The following is a 19,613-nucleotide window of genomic DNA, read 5'->3' as shown; positions in this document are numbered from 1 at the left end:
TATAGCAAAAACAGAAACTCTTATACAGATGTGAATAAAAAAAAAAGGAAAAAAGGCTAAGAGAATCACAAAAATATTCTCCTGTGGTGTGTGCAGTCTAGCTACACTTGTAATCATGGAATGATAATGGAGGTTCACTTTGCAAAACCCACAAAAATTTTCCCAGACAAGCATGATAAGAAGTCACATTTCTGTTGTTAGTAAGTTTGGAAGAAGAAAGTCTCACCCAGTCTTCAGTGAGAATAGTGCATCATCCACCCCTCTCTGATTGAACTTCACCATGTAGCTGTGCATTTCAGGGTAGTTGTTGCGGATGTTCCTTTCTGTGCTGCCATTGGGAACTGTCCCAAAACGGAAAGGGGGCGAGAAGTCATTGGGTTTCTGGAACTGGAGAAACAGAAAAAGAACATTTCTCACAATCTTTCAGCAAGAAGCAGTCATCTGCATGGGATAACACTCTCACCAGAGACCCTGTGTCCACTGCAACACAGAAGGTAGCTCTGATTTTATTTTACTATCAGGTGGAAAACATTATTGAGAGAAGATACTATACTTCACTGTTTTCAAAGACAAACATCTTCTGTTAGTGTCTAAGAACGAAGAAGCAAAACTGAGCAATCTGGTCTTTTGTCTGCTCTGGATAAAGTACATAGAATAGCCAGTGATCAGAGATTAGAAGGAGGTTAGATAAAAGGAAAAAGGGAAAAGGAAAAGAAAAAGGTAACAGGGGCTTTGGAACACAGTCAAAGAAAGATTTTCAATAAAATCTATGTGAATTTTATCAACATAGTGTCATTTAGTTTCTAAGAAGTATCTTTTTCAGTTTTATCGATGCGTTTGCACTTCCTGATTCTGACTGAAGTGGAAAAGCAATTAACGAGGAGAGATGTCTCTCAAAACACCTCCCACCCATTTCACCAAATGAAGTATCAGCTTTCAAACTTTTGGGCAAATGTCCCAAATGAAATCCTATCAGTGGTTGCAAGTCACCAGTAGCGTTTGATGCCCAGAACACAGCTGGCAGAATACTCAAAACCTTTTGCTGCTCCCAAGAAATACATTCATCATAACATTCCCCTACGGCTGCAAGGCTGTGAGATTTTATATGCCACTTGCTTAACTCCAGTCATAATCAATGCTCTCTGGGGTTTTATGAGCAGTAAAATTTAGACTGTCAATTATCAAGACTGCTTAAAACCCCTAGAACCAGCAGACGGGAAGGAGCACAGAACTGTAAGCCAGGAACTGAATAAGCAGTATAGGAAAAGATGCACAGGTAGATCAGATGGAGGGAAGCCCCCCTCATCTTTTGATGCATCTAACAGTGTTAGTTTTTCATTCTCAACTGTGACTGTATATTTGGGTAATCTTGAGAAGCATGCTAAGAACATGGTAACAGTCAGACCAAACCCATTTAATGGTAACAGTTCACCTGAGACATCAATACATACAGTCATGCACTGCTGTCTTCTATGGTGAAAATCCGGCTACTGTCTATAGCTATAGCTTCAAAAGCTTGCAGTCAGGCCTGGTTCTTGAGTTCTGCTCAAAGCCAGTCTAAACCTCCTCAACCCAGCTGCAGAGTCCAAAGCTGCTAAAGCAGTGTATCTCATTCACAGCATTTCAGGAAACAGACCAGTTAGGACCTGTGTCTGTGGATACCTGAAGTCATGGTTCGCATCACCAGAATGAATTTATTGCACCTATTTCTCTGTATCAGTTAACTGATCCGGCTGTGCAGGGAATCATCTCTCCAATTTGGATGAAGAGATGGGCTGGCTCATATGTGCATATGTGTGTGAGACAGAACACATGTCCTACTGCTTTAAGCCAGTAAGAAACATCAGATCTGTTTTTTGAAACATGTGTTGGCACATCAACAAAAAAAAAGGTTTCACATAGCATAAAACAGGCAGTAAGGTGCCTCTTAGAACCTTGTCACACTCTCAAGAGATGAAGACAAATTCATAGCTATCAAAACCTGTACTGAAAGCAAACTTTGATGGGAGAAAAATCACTGCAGCATAAAAAGTTCTTTAGTACCAAGCTGATTATAGCAGCAGCTTAGGGGACCCCTCATGAGAAGGGCATTGCCATATCAGGCACAAAGAAACACAGTCTTTCTCCTGGCATGCTAAAACATGAGTTTCTAAAGTAGGCAACTTTGGAAAAAGTGGCAATTTTTTTTCCCAAGACACTGCAGAACCCAAAGTTGAGGGCAGATGAACCCCCATCCCACAGAACCCTCCAGCAGAGGCAAGACAGCAGGGCAAGCAGGCAAGCCTGACAAACATTGCTGTGCCTTCAGCTTCAGCATGCCCTTTGGAAGGGCAGCAGCTGTGAGAGCCTCTCTATGAGCCCAAAAAGTGTTAGGAGAAAAATAGGCTCCATGCAACATTCAGTGTATACCTCCTCCCTCCATCCTGTGATGCAATCTCTAGTTTTGTCTGCTTCCATTGCTTGCCTATGAAATGGAGCAAAAAAGGATTATAGAGTCAGGTAGAGCTGTGATAGGGAAAATGACATCTCTGAACGATCCTTCATTACGGCTCGTCTTAGTATAAACCAGCCAGGGGCAAAAGGACCTATATTTCATTTTTAACCTTCCAGGCAACCAATAAATAAATGAAAGCATTCCTCCCAAGGAAAAAGACTTTTTCTGGCAACTGGAAAAGTGTGTTTCCAGAGAAGAAAGCCAGGCTGATGGCTTCTACAAACCCATGTACTGCACATTCACTTATCACCCCTTACTCCCTGTTCATTCCTCAGTCAGAGCAGATCTGCAAATGCAAATTCTTCTCCACACACCCACATGCACACACATTTCAACCATAGAGCGGTGGAGAATGAGACAGGAAACAGTCTGAAAGGATCCACATGGGACCTACACCATAGATCTTTAGCTTTAATGTCTAAGGGGAACACATGTACTCATCCCCAGCCTCCTGGATTTGTGTTCACAAAGCTGAAAGCAACTGATGCCCAGTTGACTCCACAGTCCATGGAGACACTAAAAAAGTAGCAAACTTCTCCATGTCTCAGGACTAATACTGGTACCTGCATGCAACTTCCTATCAGGAAATGGCAGCTGAAAATTACTGATATTTGCTGCTCGACAGTAGCTGAGCACAGCTCAGTCCAGGGATGAAGGGATCTGCAAAGAGCTCTCCAGAGACAGAAACTGCTGCATCTACCTTAGCTCACTTGTGCCCCACAAAACTCAACTCATAGTGAAGGAGCAGGAAGGCATGTAAAGGAAAATGTATGGGATAGCCGGGGATGTAGTGTGTCCTCTCCTGGCAACAAGGCAGAGGAACTTCTGTGGAGGAACTGGAGAAGACCCATAAGGAGGAAAGTCCATTGGCACTGCTGTCCAAGAATTTAGTAATGAGAGACACTCACATGGCTTCTCCCAAAGGCTGGGAGAGTGTGTCTGGATCAAGGGTGTCAGCCCCAGGAAGCAGGGTGCTTTGGCACACTGATCTAAAAGGAGTCTGAGAGACGTGAGGCAGGAGCTGAGGCACACTGCCGGGGCCATTACATGGAGACAGCCTGTGCAGAGGTAATCTCAAGGCCTCAGTAAATATTGATAAAGGAATTAACTGCAGATATTGACAGAAATGGTCAGAATTTAGATTAATGAGAGAGCTCTCGCATAATTTCATGTAATCATTACCACTGCCAGGGCCCTAAGTCACAGTTACCATGCCCCAGGCGTCTGCAAACAGGAGCTATGTGAGACTCTTGCAAAAAATACAGTGATACCAGGGGAAGGGAAGATAAGCAACCACACAGGTTGCTGAGCAAACCTGGCTGCAGAGAGTCACAGGGAGTGGCAAACAAGGTCTGCTCGTGTAGAAGCCCCACCTCACACCTGCCTGCAGCAGGACCTGTCCTGCCACCCAGCCCTACTGACCTCAAGGGGACACTGCCCAGGGGAAACCCGCAAGGCTCCACGGCAGACCTGCACCCAAGGAGCCCTGGGTGGAGGTGCACCCCAGCTGCAGCCTCCTGCTCACTGTGGGATCTCAGTCATGAGATGCTCCCATCATACACGAGGTGATATGACAGCCTCTCACCTGTGAGAGAAGATGCCTTAGACAGCTGGCTTCACATTAAATTTAGGCGGGAGGTGGATGCTACAGATGGGTCCTTGCCTCATCTGACCTGGGGGCGGGAAGCAGACACTGAGCGTGCCTGAGGGGCAAGACTGAAGGCAGCTCTGGGACAGGCAGCGACAATGTTCAGAGCCTGGAGGCTGCCCACCTCCTCAACCCCTCACTCAACAAATCGAAATCAAGGAAGATTAAGTCCAAATCAGACCACAGCTTTGTGAATGTAACCCCTCGGAGTCAGAGGGCAGAGATCTCACTGCTCTGGAGAGCCATAAACACACAGGCTGGGGGCTATTAGCACGCCCCAAGTGGAGAGCCCCTTTCCTGCTCCCTCCCCGCGGCTCACCGTGAGCGCTGTCGGCAGCAGCAGTGGGAGCGGGTTTAAGTGACTTGTCTGGCAGAGACGTTTCATTAGCAATTTGGAGCCGTGCCGTGCAGAAAGCAGCATTGTTCTCAGATGTTCGAATATCAATCTGCATAATGAAACAGGTGATAGGAGCTCTTCCCATTCAGGCAGCCAGGATTGGAGGGGATTCAGGAATGAGGGGAAAGGGTTATAGCTAATTGGTCACAATTAATCTGATGAGATTTTTTTTTAAAGATATTGTCTATCACCAAATGGTTCATACAGAAAAGCGCATCTGCACTTATTTATCTGCCTGATGTAGGCCCTGTTTACACTGTAAAGTGTTTGCCAATAGCACTGAATGCAGTTTCCCAAACTCAGCAGGTCTTACAGCAAAAAGGCTCTTTTTCATCTTTTGATCCACTTTTACACTTCTTAATAAAAATAATCCTCTGCTGCATAACATAACAAGCTGGTAAAACTGGGTAAGTGTGTGTGTGTGTGTGTGTGTAGTATCTTATACCTACACAGCTTCTCTGTGGTGGCTCCTTTCACTTTGTAAGGCCCAGACCCTCAGATTAAATTTTCTACTGCATGAAGCTCCACAGCTCTGACCCTCCAAAATAAGGTCCCTAGGTTCAGCTTCACTGTCACCTGCAAATCCAAAAGAGCATGAGCCCATGTTAGATACTCTGGGTTCAGTTCATTTGACCAGGCGTGTAAGTGCCATTTGAAATGCCCCAGGGAATTTCACCCTGGGAGCAGGTCCCTTGTAGCCCCAGTGTCAGATCTGCCAGATACCTGAGGGTATTTTGGATACTCCAGTGCACCTATATCGGTTCTAGACATCTGCATTTGTACAACCAAATTTAGCCTCTGGACCATTTGGACAGCTTCTCCCACCAAAAGCATAGGTAGCCAAAAGATGTGGGTAGCAGACAGCCCAAAATGCTCACCACTCTCTTGAACTTGCCAATCAGGGCATCAGTCACAAGCTTTTGCGCAGGCACCTATAAGCAGCAATCTGCTTGTTCTTTTGGCAGGCTTACAACCAGCAGATATCTGTTGTGACACAGGCCAAATATCTCTAAAAAAGATGGCATTTATTAGTGAACTGTAACATAAGATTTAGTGACATAAGGCTAGAAAAGCATAGTCCATGCTCAAGTGCATAATTTTAGCACAACCTCTCTGCATTGCCCAAACATCCTTGATTGTCCCCTTTTGCTCTGGTTCAGCTGCATGTCACTGCAGTTAGCTTGCACCTTTTTCATTGCCTAAGAGTCCAGTCAGGATATTTGCACAGGAGTTTGACCAGAACTTGTTAAAAATTAAAGGCTAGGTCAGTGGTTTTCAGGTCTAACTCCAAGGTAGCTCTGTCTCTACATTTACATCTTGACAGACTACTTGTGACTGCGGTAGCACATCTTGCCCAGGATATTGTGTTTCTTTATCCTTTGTTTCAGCCAAGAAAGGAACCCCTTCACAGCTAATGGATGACACTCAAAGAGGCGAGCCTTGTCCTTTTCATATCCCCCAAATACGTCATTGTTGTCACCCAAGCCACGCCATGAACAATGCCACAAATCACAGAGCTGGAATTGGCCTCGAGAAGATGTCTGCTCTGCCCCTTTTTTCTCTGGTAGGACTCTCCTAGACACCACCATTCCTGACAGCTCTTCACCCAGCCTTCTGTGGAAGATGGCCACCACTGGAGATTCCCCATTCCCTTGGCAACCTACCCCAGCTTTGCTATTGGGAAGTTCATCCAAGTGTCTGAACTAAAGCCTTCCTGCTGCAATCCAAGTACACTATTTTTCTGTGACCTTCACCATCGATAGGGAAATCAAAATAGTCTTTTCCTCTCTGAAGGTGACTTTTACGTTTTCGAACACCATTGAACTGTTTTTCCCCCATATTCTCACACAGAGGATAAAGAAGCCCAGTTCTCTCAGACTTTTTTTTGCTATGTTATCTACACCTCCACCTGTTCTTGCTGCTGTCCTTTGGTTGTATCCAGTATGGCTTTCCTTGACTTGCCTTTGGTCAGTGGACCTGCTCCCAACCTCCATTGTACCAAGAACAATCTGATCATGACCCCAAGATGCTGAAAGAACATTACATTTTAAAAGCTCACAGCAAAATGAAGCCAAGGAAATAAAGGCAAAGTAAGAGAGAATGCTCACTATTATTCTCCTATTTGCCTCTCTATATTTTATCTTTTCCACCCTGTCCTTTACTCTTGTCATCTGCAGCTTGCAAGGTCTTCAAAGCTGTAACTGTGCCCCGATCCGCATTCAGGTGGTGACCAGTTTGTTTCCAGAATGTCAGTCATCACTGCCAGCACCATCTGCAGGGCTTTTCCTGTATTCTTTTCATTATCTAGCTTGACCATGAACATAGGCGCTTCCACCTAATTGTGTTCCATCACCTATGCTGGTAGAGGAAGTGCTCTACAGATTCCCAGCTGGCTGCTCTACTGGTATGTTGGTTCAGGGCACTTTTATATTCCTACGACAGCATCCCAGCTAGGCGTGTGCCAGCACAACAGCACAGGCAAAAAATCATACTTCAAACCTAAATCACAGCACTGGTACAATAATCTGTGAGGACAGCAGACTAAAGAGACTGTGCTGCTCTTTCTTCTATTACTCATGAATCTCTTGTACAGATGTTTCTCAAGCTTCACTCCTAAAGCATCTTTCTCTCCTCTGCACAGTCACCAAGCTTTGACGTTACTGACATTTTTTTAACTCCCAACATGGAACTCACAGCTGCTTCCAAGTGACTGCAAATTTTCAGACCTTCCTTTTCTTCTAGCTCCAATTTCTCCTCGTCTTCCACATTTCCTCACGATATGACTCTCCACCCCCTCAGCAGTGGCTGAGACTCCTCACAGGTCAGAATCCAGCGGCCTCATCAGCTCTTCCTGATTGTCAGGCCCCAAAGCAGAAACCAGCCCTAAGACTGCAGTGGCAAAATCTCAGTTTCTTGTCTTCACCAGTCAAACAACACCCCTTGACTTTAAATAAATAAATAAATAAATAAATAAATAAGGAACGAACAGCATAAAATCCAATACAACTCAGTTAGTTAGTTTCGGAAGGTCATAAAAAATCCTTGTGCTTCCTCAGACCTTGATTTTGTTGTTTATTGTATTGTTAAATACCCTGTGATGTTTCTTATTTTGCATAGCACTTTCACCCATGAATTCCTCTAGATAAGTCTGAGAAAGTAGTTATCAGTTATTGCAGCTGACGGCAGCAAAGCTGGCAAAGAATTAGATTAAAGCCAGTTCTAAAGGAAGATGCAGAGTGGGTCAGACCCACAAAAAGAAGAAAAATGTCTATGAATGTTTAGTGGTGAAACAGTAACACATGTGGGTCAGGGAAGGGAACAGAGCAACTAGGGACAATGCAGAGGTGGGGGGGGTGGGGGCAGGTGAAAGTAAAAGAAAGGAGTTCAAATATAGCAGCTTTAAAAATAGTTGCCCTTGTAAAATAACTGAGATGAAAGCAGAAACCCAGTTGGTGGAAGAAGCCTCCACCACATGCAGTTATTGCCAGAGCAGTGCACACTGTAGGACTGTGCAGCCTCTTTGCGAGCTGGATTGCTCCGTGCAGACCTGCTCTGTGCTGCTTCTGCACAGAGCAGAAGACTGCAAACCTTAGGCAGGGCAGCCTGATGCCTCACAGATGGCATTTAAGGGGTCCCACATCTTCCGCAGCCAGATCTACAAGCACGTGCTGGGACCACACGGCCCTTCTGCTGGCCCAGGCCTTATGGACACCCCAGGCCTAGGCCGCCATTCAGGGATCGCACCCTCACACGTGGACAGAGTCCACCCACTGCCAGAAAAACAGGCTTCTCCTGAGACTGTACCACCCAGCTGCCGAGTGTGTGAGCATTATGTGGAACCCGTGCAGCCTCTCTGCCCAAAAGATAACACTAAGGCTTTAAAACTTCCTCAGGACACGTTTGGCAGGCTACGGGCTTCATGGCAGCCACACTGTTAGGTGTCTCTCAAGCTTGACCAGAAAACAGCACCTGTAGTAGAATCGCTGAGCTTCACCAGCCAGACATGAAAGCTCCTTGCACAGCCCCAATACTAGCGGGTGTGGTATTAGATATACACACAGTCATATCTGTTACAATTATGTGGGCTACGTGATATTACCTACAGGACACTCAAGTTTTGCTTGCATGTATGTAAGCTGGAGATAACCTGTTTCTCCCAGCATCAAATCATGCCATGTATTTCATCCTTGGAAGTCAGTTTCTTTGGAAGTCAAACACAATGGGGCGAAAGGCACATTCTGAATAATCTCAGGCAAGCACAAAACAGAAATTAGTGAGGCAGAAAGATGCTGGTTAGCACGCTTATGTTAATACTGTTGGAAGTGTACCTGTTCATTCAGAGGGAGAAAATTGACTGATGAAAAAGACCTTGAGAGGAGAGGTGGCAGCTAAGTACAGAGGAATTTGAAATCTGCTTTGTTTGCACATGAGACAGCTGGTTAACAAATTATGAAACTCTCTGAGAAATTCAGATGATGTAGTTTGGTGGGGGAGGGAGGAACTCTGGTTTTCAGCCATCGTTACTAAGAAAGGCAGGTCAGAGCCTCTTATCTTTCAAGCACAAATAGTAGCCAACCCGCTTCAGCAACCTGATGCTAGACTAAAGCAATGAAATTTGCAGCGAGTTGGGTTGTTATATATATATTTTTAATCCTGTAGATCTCATCCTTCCATCCCTTTCCCACAAGGATATCATCCCTGATCTTTCAGATGAGGGAGGTCAGCTCTCACTTCTCAGGCTGCCAAATCCTGGCGTCAGGGCCATTATCTTTTATTTGACTGCAGAGTGCCAAGTACATTTATGGCACTGTATAAATAATAAATAAAAATATTCATCGCCTCTTTCTCTGCTGACTTACACCAATGCAAGAAGCAGGACAATCCTTTGCTTCCCTCCCCCCTCCTGTTACGCAACTCTCCAAAGACAACGTTTTCCAGGCTGCCAAGCAATTAGCACAGAAGCAACCAAGTTTTCCCAGCATCTCCAAAGGGCAAGCTGCGAGAGGTGGTGAGAAGGAAGATGAAAAGGAAGGGCTGGCCATGGCTGAGGCTCGGGAAACACCAGGAGGAATGAAAAATCTGGAAGCTAAGGAATGCTCTGTGGCTATGTAGCTGACCTCCCTCCTCCAGCAGCCTCCACCTGCACCATGGGCAAAGCCAGCGGGGTTGTGCTGCATTCTTCCCTTTCCAGCAAGGATAGACTCAGCCTACGGTCTTGCTTTGTGTATCTCCTCCCCTTGCATTCTACCTGCTCAAGTTCCCAACTGCATTTAAACTGCCACTAATCCTGAAGAGTCCCATTACAAGTTTTTACTGCTGCTAAATCCCTCCTGATTGACAAAAAAAGAGAGTATCCTGAGAGGCTGAGCCGAAGCTAAAGCATATCGCAGCCTCCTTGCTGCTCAATGCTACACAGCACTGAGCTTAAATAAGAGGGGGAATGACAAAGAAAGTAGAACTGAAGGGGGTGTGGGGGAGCACACACTTGAAACCACACTGACTTTAAACATTTATAGATTTATAGCCATAAAACTACTGAATCACTTTTTAGCACATGGACATGGAGGTTTGTTGAAAGGATTTCAAAAAACATAAAGATTATGTCAGGCTGAAGAATGAAGGATGATTAAATCTATGATAAATGGACTTATCTACAATTATAAAAGATTATCTGTGTTCATATTTATGTATACAGTAAATGTAAGTCACTGGTTAGAAAGATGTATTACTAATGTGATAAGCTGTACTTATTTATTCCTTTGGAGATTTTAGAATAATATGCAATTAAACTGCATATACTGCACTATTTATTATTTTTATATGATGATTTACAAATAGATAGAGAAATCATCAGATTTTAAGGCATAAAATTTGAGACTTTCAGAGGTCTGAATTTCTGCACTTCACTATGAACCAACATTTGTCCTATCAACCACTAGTCAGTACCGCTAATGTTATATATAAAGGTCATACAGAAACAAAAGACTGAATGCAGTTCAACTTATTTACAGGAAAATGTTACCCCCAGAGAAGCACTGTGGAAAGAAATTCAACTTTATGGTGTAAGGTTTGGGGACACTATTTTGTTATTTTTTGGCCAAGTAGGATGTGTCTCAGGCTAGGACTCTACGGATTTTGAAGAAAGGTTCTGCTTTATCACAAGAGGACTGGGCATGGTCTCCACTGGAAATGGCATGGTTTTACTTGTTTCTAGCTAATTTGTAATCTCCACAGAGGTTTTTACAGTAAAAAATCATACTGCTATTGAGAGGATTACATATTTTCTGCTTTTGGACATTGCCACATAAAATTTCCTTTGTGTCATGCAGAAATCTGTGAAAGTACCACAACTGTCCATGGACAGTAAATGTGTAATCCTGTGGAAGATTTGTGCTGCCTCCAAGCAATACACTTAGACAGTCTTCCCTCTGACGCACCTTTCTGGGTTGAAGACCGAGCCCCACTTACGGTCTCTTTGGAAAAATTTCTGGCTGGCAGCTATATCTGCTCTGCGTTTCTCCTAGCCTTCTCCAGAGCAGGTATTTGTTGTACAAAAGCTGCAAGCTCAGAAAGGCATTTAACTTCAATCATGTGAATAATAGCCCATTGACTTTAATATCACCACTCATGAGCGCAAAGTTAAGCACACGCTTAAGTGTTCTGGATATCTAGGATCCTTGTATAATTTACATTTAATGTGCCGCAGAGTACAATGTGGGAAATAATTCATTTTTCAGTTTCATGGCCAAGCATCTATTAGTGCAGGAATAAAGCAGATTCATTTTTGCAGTTTCTTCAGCGAGATTTTTGCTTTGTATCAACCTGAAATGCTTAATTCACCTCAGAATACCGTGTTTCTTTGTCTTTCAGTTATCTCTTTCCATCCCTTTCCTTCATTACAGAAAAATCTTTTTTGTTTCCTTTTTCTTAAATATAGGTCAATTTTATGATTACTGCCTTTAGAAAATAAGTAAGTAAAAAATACACATCAGAAATATCAAACAAAATGTTTTGTTAAAAGTATACTAAAATGGTCTACTTTGGCAAATATCAGAATTTCTCTCTGCCTTCTTGCACACTCCCAAGATTTTTTTCAGTAATAAAATTTGGCCAGTTTAAACTCCAAAACTTTTATTTTTTTTGGAAATAAAAGTTATCAATTCAAAAAAATCTGCTGACCTATGCTGCATAGAAACAGACCCATTGTCTCAACATTTCATTAACTTCTTAAAAAGCAAATAAATCAAATACATGTGAAATTCCAACAATCTGTATTAATTTGCAGGCATACAGAAATCCATTTCTTTCCTTTTTATGTCAATTACAAAATTACCATTTTAATACTTTATTAGCTTCTTTGGCATTTTCAACTAATTTATAGGCACGGATACTTTTTTTTGTTGTTATTATTATTATTAACCTACTGCATTCTAAATTATTTTATTTAAATGTCCTGCTGGCGGTCCACATTTGCTTTTATTCTATTACTACTGTATATGAATGGAAATTATGTATAGCTATTAGATTATTTCACACATTAGCTCATTTTATGTAATCTTCCCTGTATTTATTGCCTTCGTTAGACCGAAATACCGCAGGCACTTGTTTCTCTAATGTGTCTGAAGCTCTCCGGTTATAGGAAATTGGGTTACATCTCCTGATTACAGACAGACAAGATCCAGACCTGGCAGCTGGCCGCGGTACCCTGTGACAGGCCACCTTGCTGTCCAGGCTTTTGCAGGGGGTGGTGGCCGCAGCAGCCTCTGGACAGACACAGCCGGGACCACATCCAGCCACGCTGTTGCACAAGGTGGCCTGGAGGAGGTGACAAGCGATGGTTTGGCATCGGTGCAGGAGGAGGGCAAGCCAGGAGGGCATGGCTGGAAGGGAGATGCCATCAGACCAGCTCTTCGCTTGCAGGACACGCAGGGCCAGCGCTGCTGCCCAAGAGGAGCAAGTTTCTCCTCCCTGAACCTGCCCACACCTGCACTGGCTTTAAGAGACACAGCTTGATGTGTTATTTAGCAGCTGCAAGGGTTAACGTGGGGGAACGTGGGTTCCTGGGCCCGCTCTGGCATCAATTTTTGGCCAGCTGAGCACAAATGTGTGGCACTGAGCAGGGTGAACACCACCAGAGTGCACCTTCAGGGCTGGGGGGGGGAGCAGCAGAGGTCATGAAGCTCAGCACAGCAAGTCTCCAGGCACCCTCCATCCAACCTACCACCCTGTCTAGCTCAGACAGGTCTGTTCAAGCATCCCCATAGCACAGCAGGGGCTTGACGTTAGCCCAGTCTTGAATTAGGAAGGAAATGCTGGGGCACAGCCAAGACACCATCCCAGTTCTTAGACGGCTGAAGCGTTTCAGCCTGCTCTTGTGGGTAAGCAGCAGGTCAACAGCTGTAGGCAGCTCTTGGAGCAGCTCTTCCTGGGGCAAGGCCCACAGCATCCAAGGAGACCGCCTTTGAAAATCTGAAGTGGCTAATTTAAGCTGGCAGGAAAAGGGAGGAAGAGCACAACACACCTCCATCTCTGGGGTATGTGCATTGAGGGGGTTGCAAGCAGTGTGCAAGCTTTGAAACAGGGAAAGAGAGGAGATTCAGAAAGGTGAATTTCCCAACTAGGGCATCCTGAAGCAAGGCAATGGATACCAGAATGACTGCTCTCAAATTCTGCAAGGCTCCTCTGCGTGTACAGAGTGGAAATCCAAGAGCCCAGCAGATCAAGCTCGCTCACTCAGCCTTTTGGATGGAGTTTTTCCCACCTGTCTTTATTCTCCAGAGGCAGCAGTTGGCCTTCAGTTTTTACCAGCAAATTTTCATCTGGTTCCAGATGCTGTGGTAGATCATAATTTTACCCATATGCTGCAGTTGCACTAGCAGCCGTGTTTGAGGCACATCACAACCATCTGAGTATGTGCTGTGACCTTTTTCTTCCCCAAGACACCCAGCACGTGCTTTAGGTAAGCAAAAGCAAAAAGAGGTATGTAAGCAAAGAAAAGCAAAAGAAAATTACCTCCGTCCAATACACACAGACAACCTTACAGTGATATTGACCAAAATAGGACTAGAGACCTATATCCAAAGCCTCTGTGAAGCTCCAGGAGTTACCACTTTCAATTGGTATTTCACACACATATCTCTGCAGGTATGGAAAGTATTTTGAAAAACATGAGGATGAAAGCATAGCTCTCTCCATGAGCCTAGGCACAGCCTGAAACAATAGATCACAGGTATGAACTACCTCATTTAGCTCAAACAGTTGAAAACCTAATGATGACAAACTAATGTTAACTCTGGTAGGGCTGGTTGGTTTTGAACAGCGTCTTTCAGTCTGAGGGAGTCCACAGTTTCTCAGGTGTCTCTGCTACAACCTCTGCCTGTCAGAAAAACATCCTCCTTCTCACCCCCCCCCCCCTCAACACAGCACGTTGCAATTGTGGAGACACTGTGGAACAAATTGAGGTTGGAATTAAAACAAATAACAGGAGCACTTTTGCATGGATTGTATTATCTGTGCCATATTTCATTACAGGAAAAAAACAACAAAAGAGGAAAAAAAAATCTCTTAAAAATGAATCCATTACGGAATTTCCATCCTGCTGCACAGGACACGGTACATACAGGAGGCCTGGCCGCAATTTATTTCTAGACTGTCACGGGGGACTCAAGAGACAGTAACTAAAACCAGTCCAGCAGCAGCAAACTGACACCTGCATTCCTCTTCTTGCTGCCATCCTCAACAGCGATGTGTGTAGCCTGTTGCCATTTGGTTGCCCTACAATGACATGACCCCTTAAGCAGCCCCAGTGACTGAGTAACAAATTCAGCATGGGTAATCGAGCCTTGCAGAACTCAATTCCTTGTGAGTAACCTTGCAACAAAACAAAAATAAAGCAGTGTGCACAGCTTCAGACCCTCATGAGCCAGACAGTGCTACCCTGAATGCATGAGCAATCTCCTCAAAATCCTCGGTGTGCAAAGCCCAACAAAAGCAAATGCTCTGCGAGAACAAAATTCAGTGCATGTAAACAAGGCAGTGAAACACATTCTGAACAGGGAACGATCTCTTGTGCTAAGCCTCCAAAGGCCTTGAAAAAATGGCAGTATAACTTAAAATGCAAGCAACAGTAAATCATCAAAGCCAAGCTGATTTACCCCCATGGGCAGAACTCGTCCCCAGAATAAACTAACAGATCATATTTGCTAGCCTAATGGTCACAGTTCCCACATAGACAAATTATTTCATCCTCAAAAAACGGGTTACAGACATTATACACGTCACTTCCAAAGCAGCATTAATTCCTTTCTTGCTGCCAATCAAAGTGTTGTTTAGGATCATTCAAGTAAACACAGTTCAGTTCAGCTTCCATAATTCACTTCTGAAGTGCTTAAAATGTGTAAAAATGCAATTGAATACCAGCAAAGAGCAGTTGTGCTATTTAAATGAGGGACTACAGAAAGGTCGTAACTGACAAAACCTGGACATTTTCCCAGTAAAAGCAAAGGAGAAAGGGTAGAGCAGTCTCTTCTGTGAAGAAGGCTGCTTTGGGGGTTTGGGTGGATCCATTACCTTTTTGTCGCTCAGGCCAGACACCTGGTCCACGTATTCTTCTTGGATCATGAAGGCAGCCAGATTGGCAGTGTAGCTGGCCAGGAAGATGACAGCAAAGAAGGCCCACACTGACACCATGATCTTGCTAGTGGTACCCTTGGGATTCTGCACTGGCACAGAGTTGTTGAACACCAGCCCCCACAGCAACCAGATAGCTTTGCCAATGGTGAAAGAGGGACCTCCTGGCTCTAGAGTGATTGAGAAACAAGACCCCACAGTGAGTATCTCAAAACAAGTGAGAGGAATGCATTTCTCTTTACATACATGCTTTGACTTCAGAGTTAAGAGCAGAGATATTCCCACGTGAGATGAATGTCCACAGCTGTGCTCCCATGTTCAAGACACTATATCTAAGCAAACCATGACCCTGAAAAGTGATTTTTTAAAATATCCTCAGGCTTCTGTATTTATTCTATCTCACGGATTTCCAATGAAGCCTTATATAAGGATTTTTTTGTACCTGATTAGAAAATGTAGAATTTGAAACATTAAATTTCAGTTCAAGTATAGTCAATAGAAAAAGAGTTTGGTTAAAAACACTCTATCCTCATTTCTAGCTGTTCAACAGTGATGTTGTTCTTGAACTCTCAATACACACCTGTGCAAAATATGGCCACCACTGTACTTGGACCAGTGCATGAAGAGCACTATCTGAAATAACAAGGCTCTGCAAATACCTCTGCAAGAGCATTTCATTACCCAGGCTGTTGATGATGCACAAGCTAGAGAAGAACCAACTCCCTGTCTCCATGTGCTGCATCTAAGCTACATGTGACATATACTTCAGTCTCTCGAGAAAATCAGCAGCTTCAAGAGCAGATACAATGTTTACGAAGTTGATATTTTCCCCTTAACTCACTTTTCAGAGTAGAAACTCACTCATATCCCAAAAGCCACGTGTGCTCATGAAGCACCATGCCTGAAACCTCATGAAATCCTGGCTGACTCTCAGCAGTCTCAGATCCCCAGCATACGCCGGTGCCATTAGTGGGAACCAAAACCAAAATTTGTTCAACTGGAGCGCAAGAGAAGCTGTCAGGGAGACTGCAGCTGGAATTACTGTAAGGATCCTGCTTCAGGCACTGAGAAGATTCTCTTAGGACTGAAGCCCTCTGGCACAGTTCAAGTAGTGCCTGTCACTTTTCCAGTGGTGCTACCCTAGCTCTGCAACCCCTTGGTTTAGCATCCCATGTTTTACCTCCTTCCTTGGGTAGCCTGGAGCCTGGTGCTGCTGCCTGTGGTTACAGTTGGCTCCAGCGCAGAAACAAAAGGGAAGAAAGTCTATTGATAGCTCCTCTCCAAAGTGCTGAGCAGGGAACCTTATGGATCATCTCAAAGCACTAACTGTGTGCACTCTAAATGCAGTTGAAAGGTTCAAGGGGCTCATTTTTCACTCTGGGAACTGCACGCCAAGTTCTAAGTAGAATCATCACCTGGCAAAACTAGAGCCTCTAGATGCCAGGGAGGCAAAGTTGCTACAAGAAGCATGGTTTGACACTCCTTGCCTTTTTTACATTCTGGAGCGGTAGTTTTAAATTCTTCTTTACTCAAATGAGTGAGATATCTAAGCCACGTGCATATGTAAGGTGCAGTACTGCAAGGTATGGACTTGCCCTAAGACATGAGTGCAAGCCCTGCAAAACACTAGTGGGAATTGTGGAGTGCGAGGAAATCTTGACAAGTTCCTTCTCCACCAATCACCCCATCTGCTTTCACAGTTACTTTGTCAGCCACAAACCAAGACAGCAATGGGGGTCTCCAGTCCACACCAGGGACCCAAATCATTCTGAGCTCTCAAACTTTGAGTGAACCAACAAAAACAAACCAACATAACTGGGGGCTAAGGCTTTAAGGTATGCCTGCCTGTCTTGGAAAGAAATTCTTGGATGTCCTTAAAGAGAAAATCCAGGTGTGAGAGCAGGGTTATGCCATGGTAGATTAGTTTGAATGCAGCCAAAGAAACATTAGCAAGAGCATTCATTACCAAACAGGCACTGCAGTCTCTGCAGCTGCTTTCTACATCTTCACGTTACGTCTGTCAGCGATAATATCTGCCTGATCATGCACTACCGTTCCTAATTACTCAGAAATATTGATACTGCAGCTGCAGTTCAGCTAACTTAATAACTGCATGACTGCACACCTGTGTTAAAAACTGCTTCCAGTTACACACCTGTATTAACACCTCCCAGGAGACTCACAGGTTTAACAATATTTACTTGTATCCAAAGATCTGTGTGGTTAAGAGTAGTTGCCATGAAGGCCTTACACAGTTCCACGATAAGGGAGTTCTCCACTTCCCTGTGTATGTGGTTCTGCCTGCATTCCTATTAACACTTGCTTGTTTTTTTTTTTTTTCAGTCCCCTTTAATCTGATAGTATGAATTCACTCAAAGTACTAGACTGGTGAGCAAATGAGTGCATTTTCCAGTAACTGTCTCCCACCCATCATTCTGGACTCTCTCCCATCATTGGTCCCATTTTGGGACCAGTAAGTCCCAGAAAGGTTTGAAGTGCTGACTTGTCAGGGGGTGAAGATAAGGAGATGACAGCAGGTTAAACTTGCTAATTGTCTTCATGCCAATAAGGCAAAAAATGCTGTCTATCAGGCTGTCTCTTCATCCTCTCTTTAACTCATTGGGCTGTCTTCTGAAGTTCAGAACCACACAGTTAGGTCACTCACTTGTTCCCATCTTTCCTCCTGCCTTTACAAGATAATTCCTCGCCCACGCCCAGGGAAATAAGCTTCCCACTTTCTCAGCTGGCCTTGGCAAACCAGAGAGCCAAGCAGGGGAAGGACGTGCCCAGCTGACAGATGTGGGCTCTGGAGGACAGCACTATGCCGGGGGGCCGGCAGAGCTGCTTCTTTTCTGGGTAGACGTAGCACTGAAGGGCAGATTGACAACAGAGAGCCCGCTGATTGCCTCAGAGAGAGCAGCGCCGCAGGCACTGCCAGCACCAGTTACCAGCACCCATTTCCCCTCAATGAGAAACAAATTGGAGCTAGTGTGTGCTTTAGAGATGAAAGACGCCACATTCAGTCTCCCAAGCCAAGCAAATTATCTATTATCTACATCTGTTCTCTTCAGAGCCGTTTTCCACCTCCCTCCCTGTCCTCTTCAGTCTGAACCCACAGCTCAGAGTGGGCTGTATCTGCATCACATTTAATACAAAGGAAATGCTGGTGCTGAAGGAGCCGGGATTGGAAGCAAGAGAGGTTCATGGCAAGGAGCAGCTCCCCTTACCTCTGCCATCAGCAAGGCACCGATTATAGCCCACAGGGCTGAAGTACTCAAAGACAAAGACGGCCACTGCAGAGATGATAAGCAGCATCACAAACATCATCACCCATACATCAGCACTGAATGGCTCTAGAGAGGAAGAAAAAAACATGTTGAAAGGCCCAACGTAGCGCAGCCACCTCGCCCCTCCCTTCCTTTGCCCTCCAGAGCACCCCAGTGAGAGTGTGTGGCTTGGGAAATACAGGAGTTATGGAGATGCCTTCAACCCCAGTCTGAGAAATGTCCTGAATTAGTAGAAGTGTAGTTTCCTTTTCCTGTAATGACTGCATTCATTCTTACAGCTACATCTGTGACACATGGCTCCATCTGGAACCACATGCAGCCGCTGTGACATGCATTGATAAAATAAAATGCATTGATAAAAGATTGTTCCCAGGAAGTCCTCCAGCACCATCTGGAGAGAGTGGGGGAAAATCAAACAGAACTGGCAGAGTTTCAAACAAGGATCCAACTTTCAAGATGTTATTGAGCCAAAGAGCATCTCCAAATTTCTGAGGTTCAGCCATAATGATAGTAGTTTTTCAGCTATTCCATTCCTGTAGCAACAGGAACACTGGCTCATTCTAGAAATGTTAGCATTCACATTCTGCAAGTGCTTGATCTTTGCTAGGTTTTCTCCATCTGCAAGCACAAACAGGTGAAGATGGTACTGTACCAGATCAAAGAAACCTAGGACGTTGGTCCACACTATACTCAATATTGCAACTTGATTTTGATTTTAATTTAAAAATTTGGAGTTTAGTTTATTGTTGGTTTTACACACCCCAGTAATATGAATGAAATATTGGAAGCCAATTTGCCTTGGCTAAAGGCAAAAATTGCTGAAGAGTAAGCAGTAATGAAACTCCTTCTTCAAGAGGAGTTTGGAAAACTTTCTTTGCCCATATAAAATTATTTCTGTAAGTGTTCTCAGGTTCCTGGCAGAGAGCAGACAGTAATTATATAACTCATATGCTGTGTTTGCTGCATCATAAAGCATTTTGTAAAGCCAAATAGTAGTTACTGGGAAGGCATGGATGCCTGGGGGAAATGCAGTATCACTTCTGCATTCTCCGACCACCCTCCACCACTGAAGAGCAACAGGAACCATTTTACTGGGATGCACAGTGTCAGCAAAGAACTGACGGCTCAACCCTTTTTCAAAAGCTCTGTTAGATCTCT

The 19,613-nt window shown here is 44.3% G+C and overlaps 1 protein-coding gene across 2 annotated transcripts in view; it reads right to left on the bottom strand.

Annotated features, from left to right (window-relative positions):
- The window catches only part of GRIN2B (glutamate ionotropic receptor NMDA type subunit 2B), a 200,250-nt gene that overhangs the window by 11,415 nt on the left and 169,222 nt on the right, over positions 1-19,613 (bottom strand). For both annotated transcript variants that reach the window (XM_080557268.1, XM_080557267.1), the window contains exons 9-11: positions 18,396-18,521; positions 15,109-15,338; positions 227-387 (exon numbers count right to left, since the gene is read on the bottom strand). In XM_080557268.1, coding sequence (XP_080413394.1) covers positions 227-387; positions 15,109-15,338; positions 18,396-18,521 — 517 coding nt within the window. The remainder of the gene's footprint in view (positions 1-226; positions 388-15,108; positions 15,339-18,395; positions 18,522-19,613) is intronic.

The sequence above is a fragment of the Anser brachyrhynchus genome (genome assembly GCF_964034855.1).
Source record: "Anser brachyrhynchus genome assembly, chromosome: 1".
Classification (NCBI taxonomy): domain Eukaryota; kingdom Metazoa; phylum Chordata; class Aves; order Anseriformes; family Anatidae; genus Anser; species Anser brachyrhynchus.
Note: the sequence above shows the minus strand (reverse complement) of the source record. Positions and strands in the feature narration are given on the sequence as shown.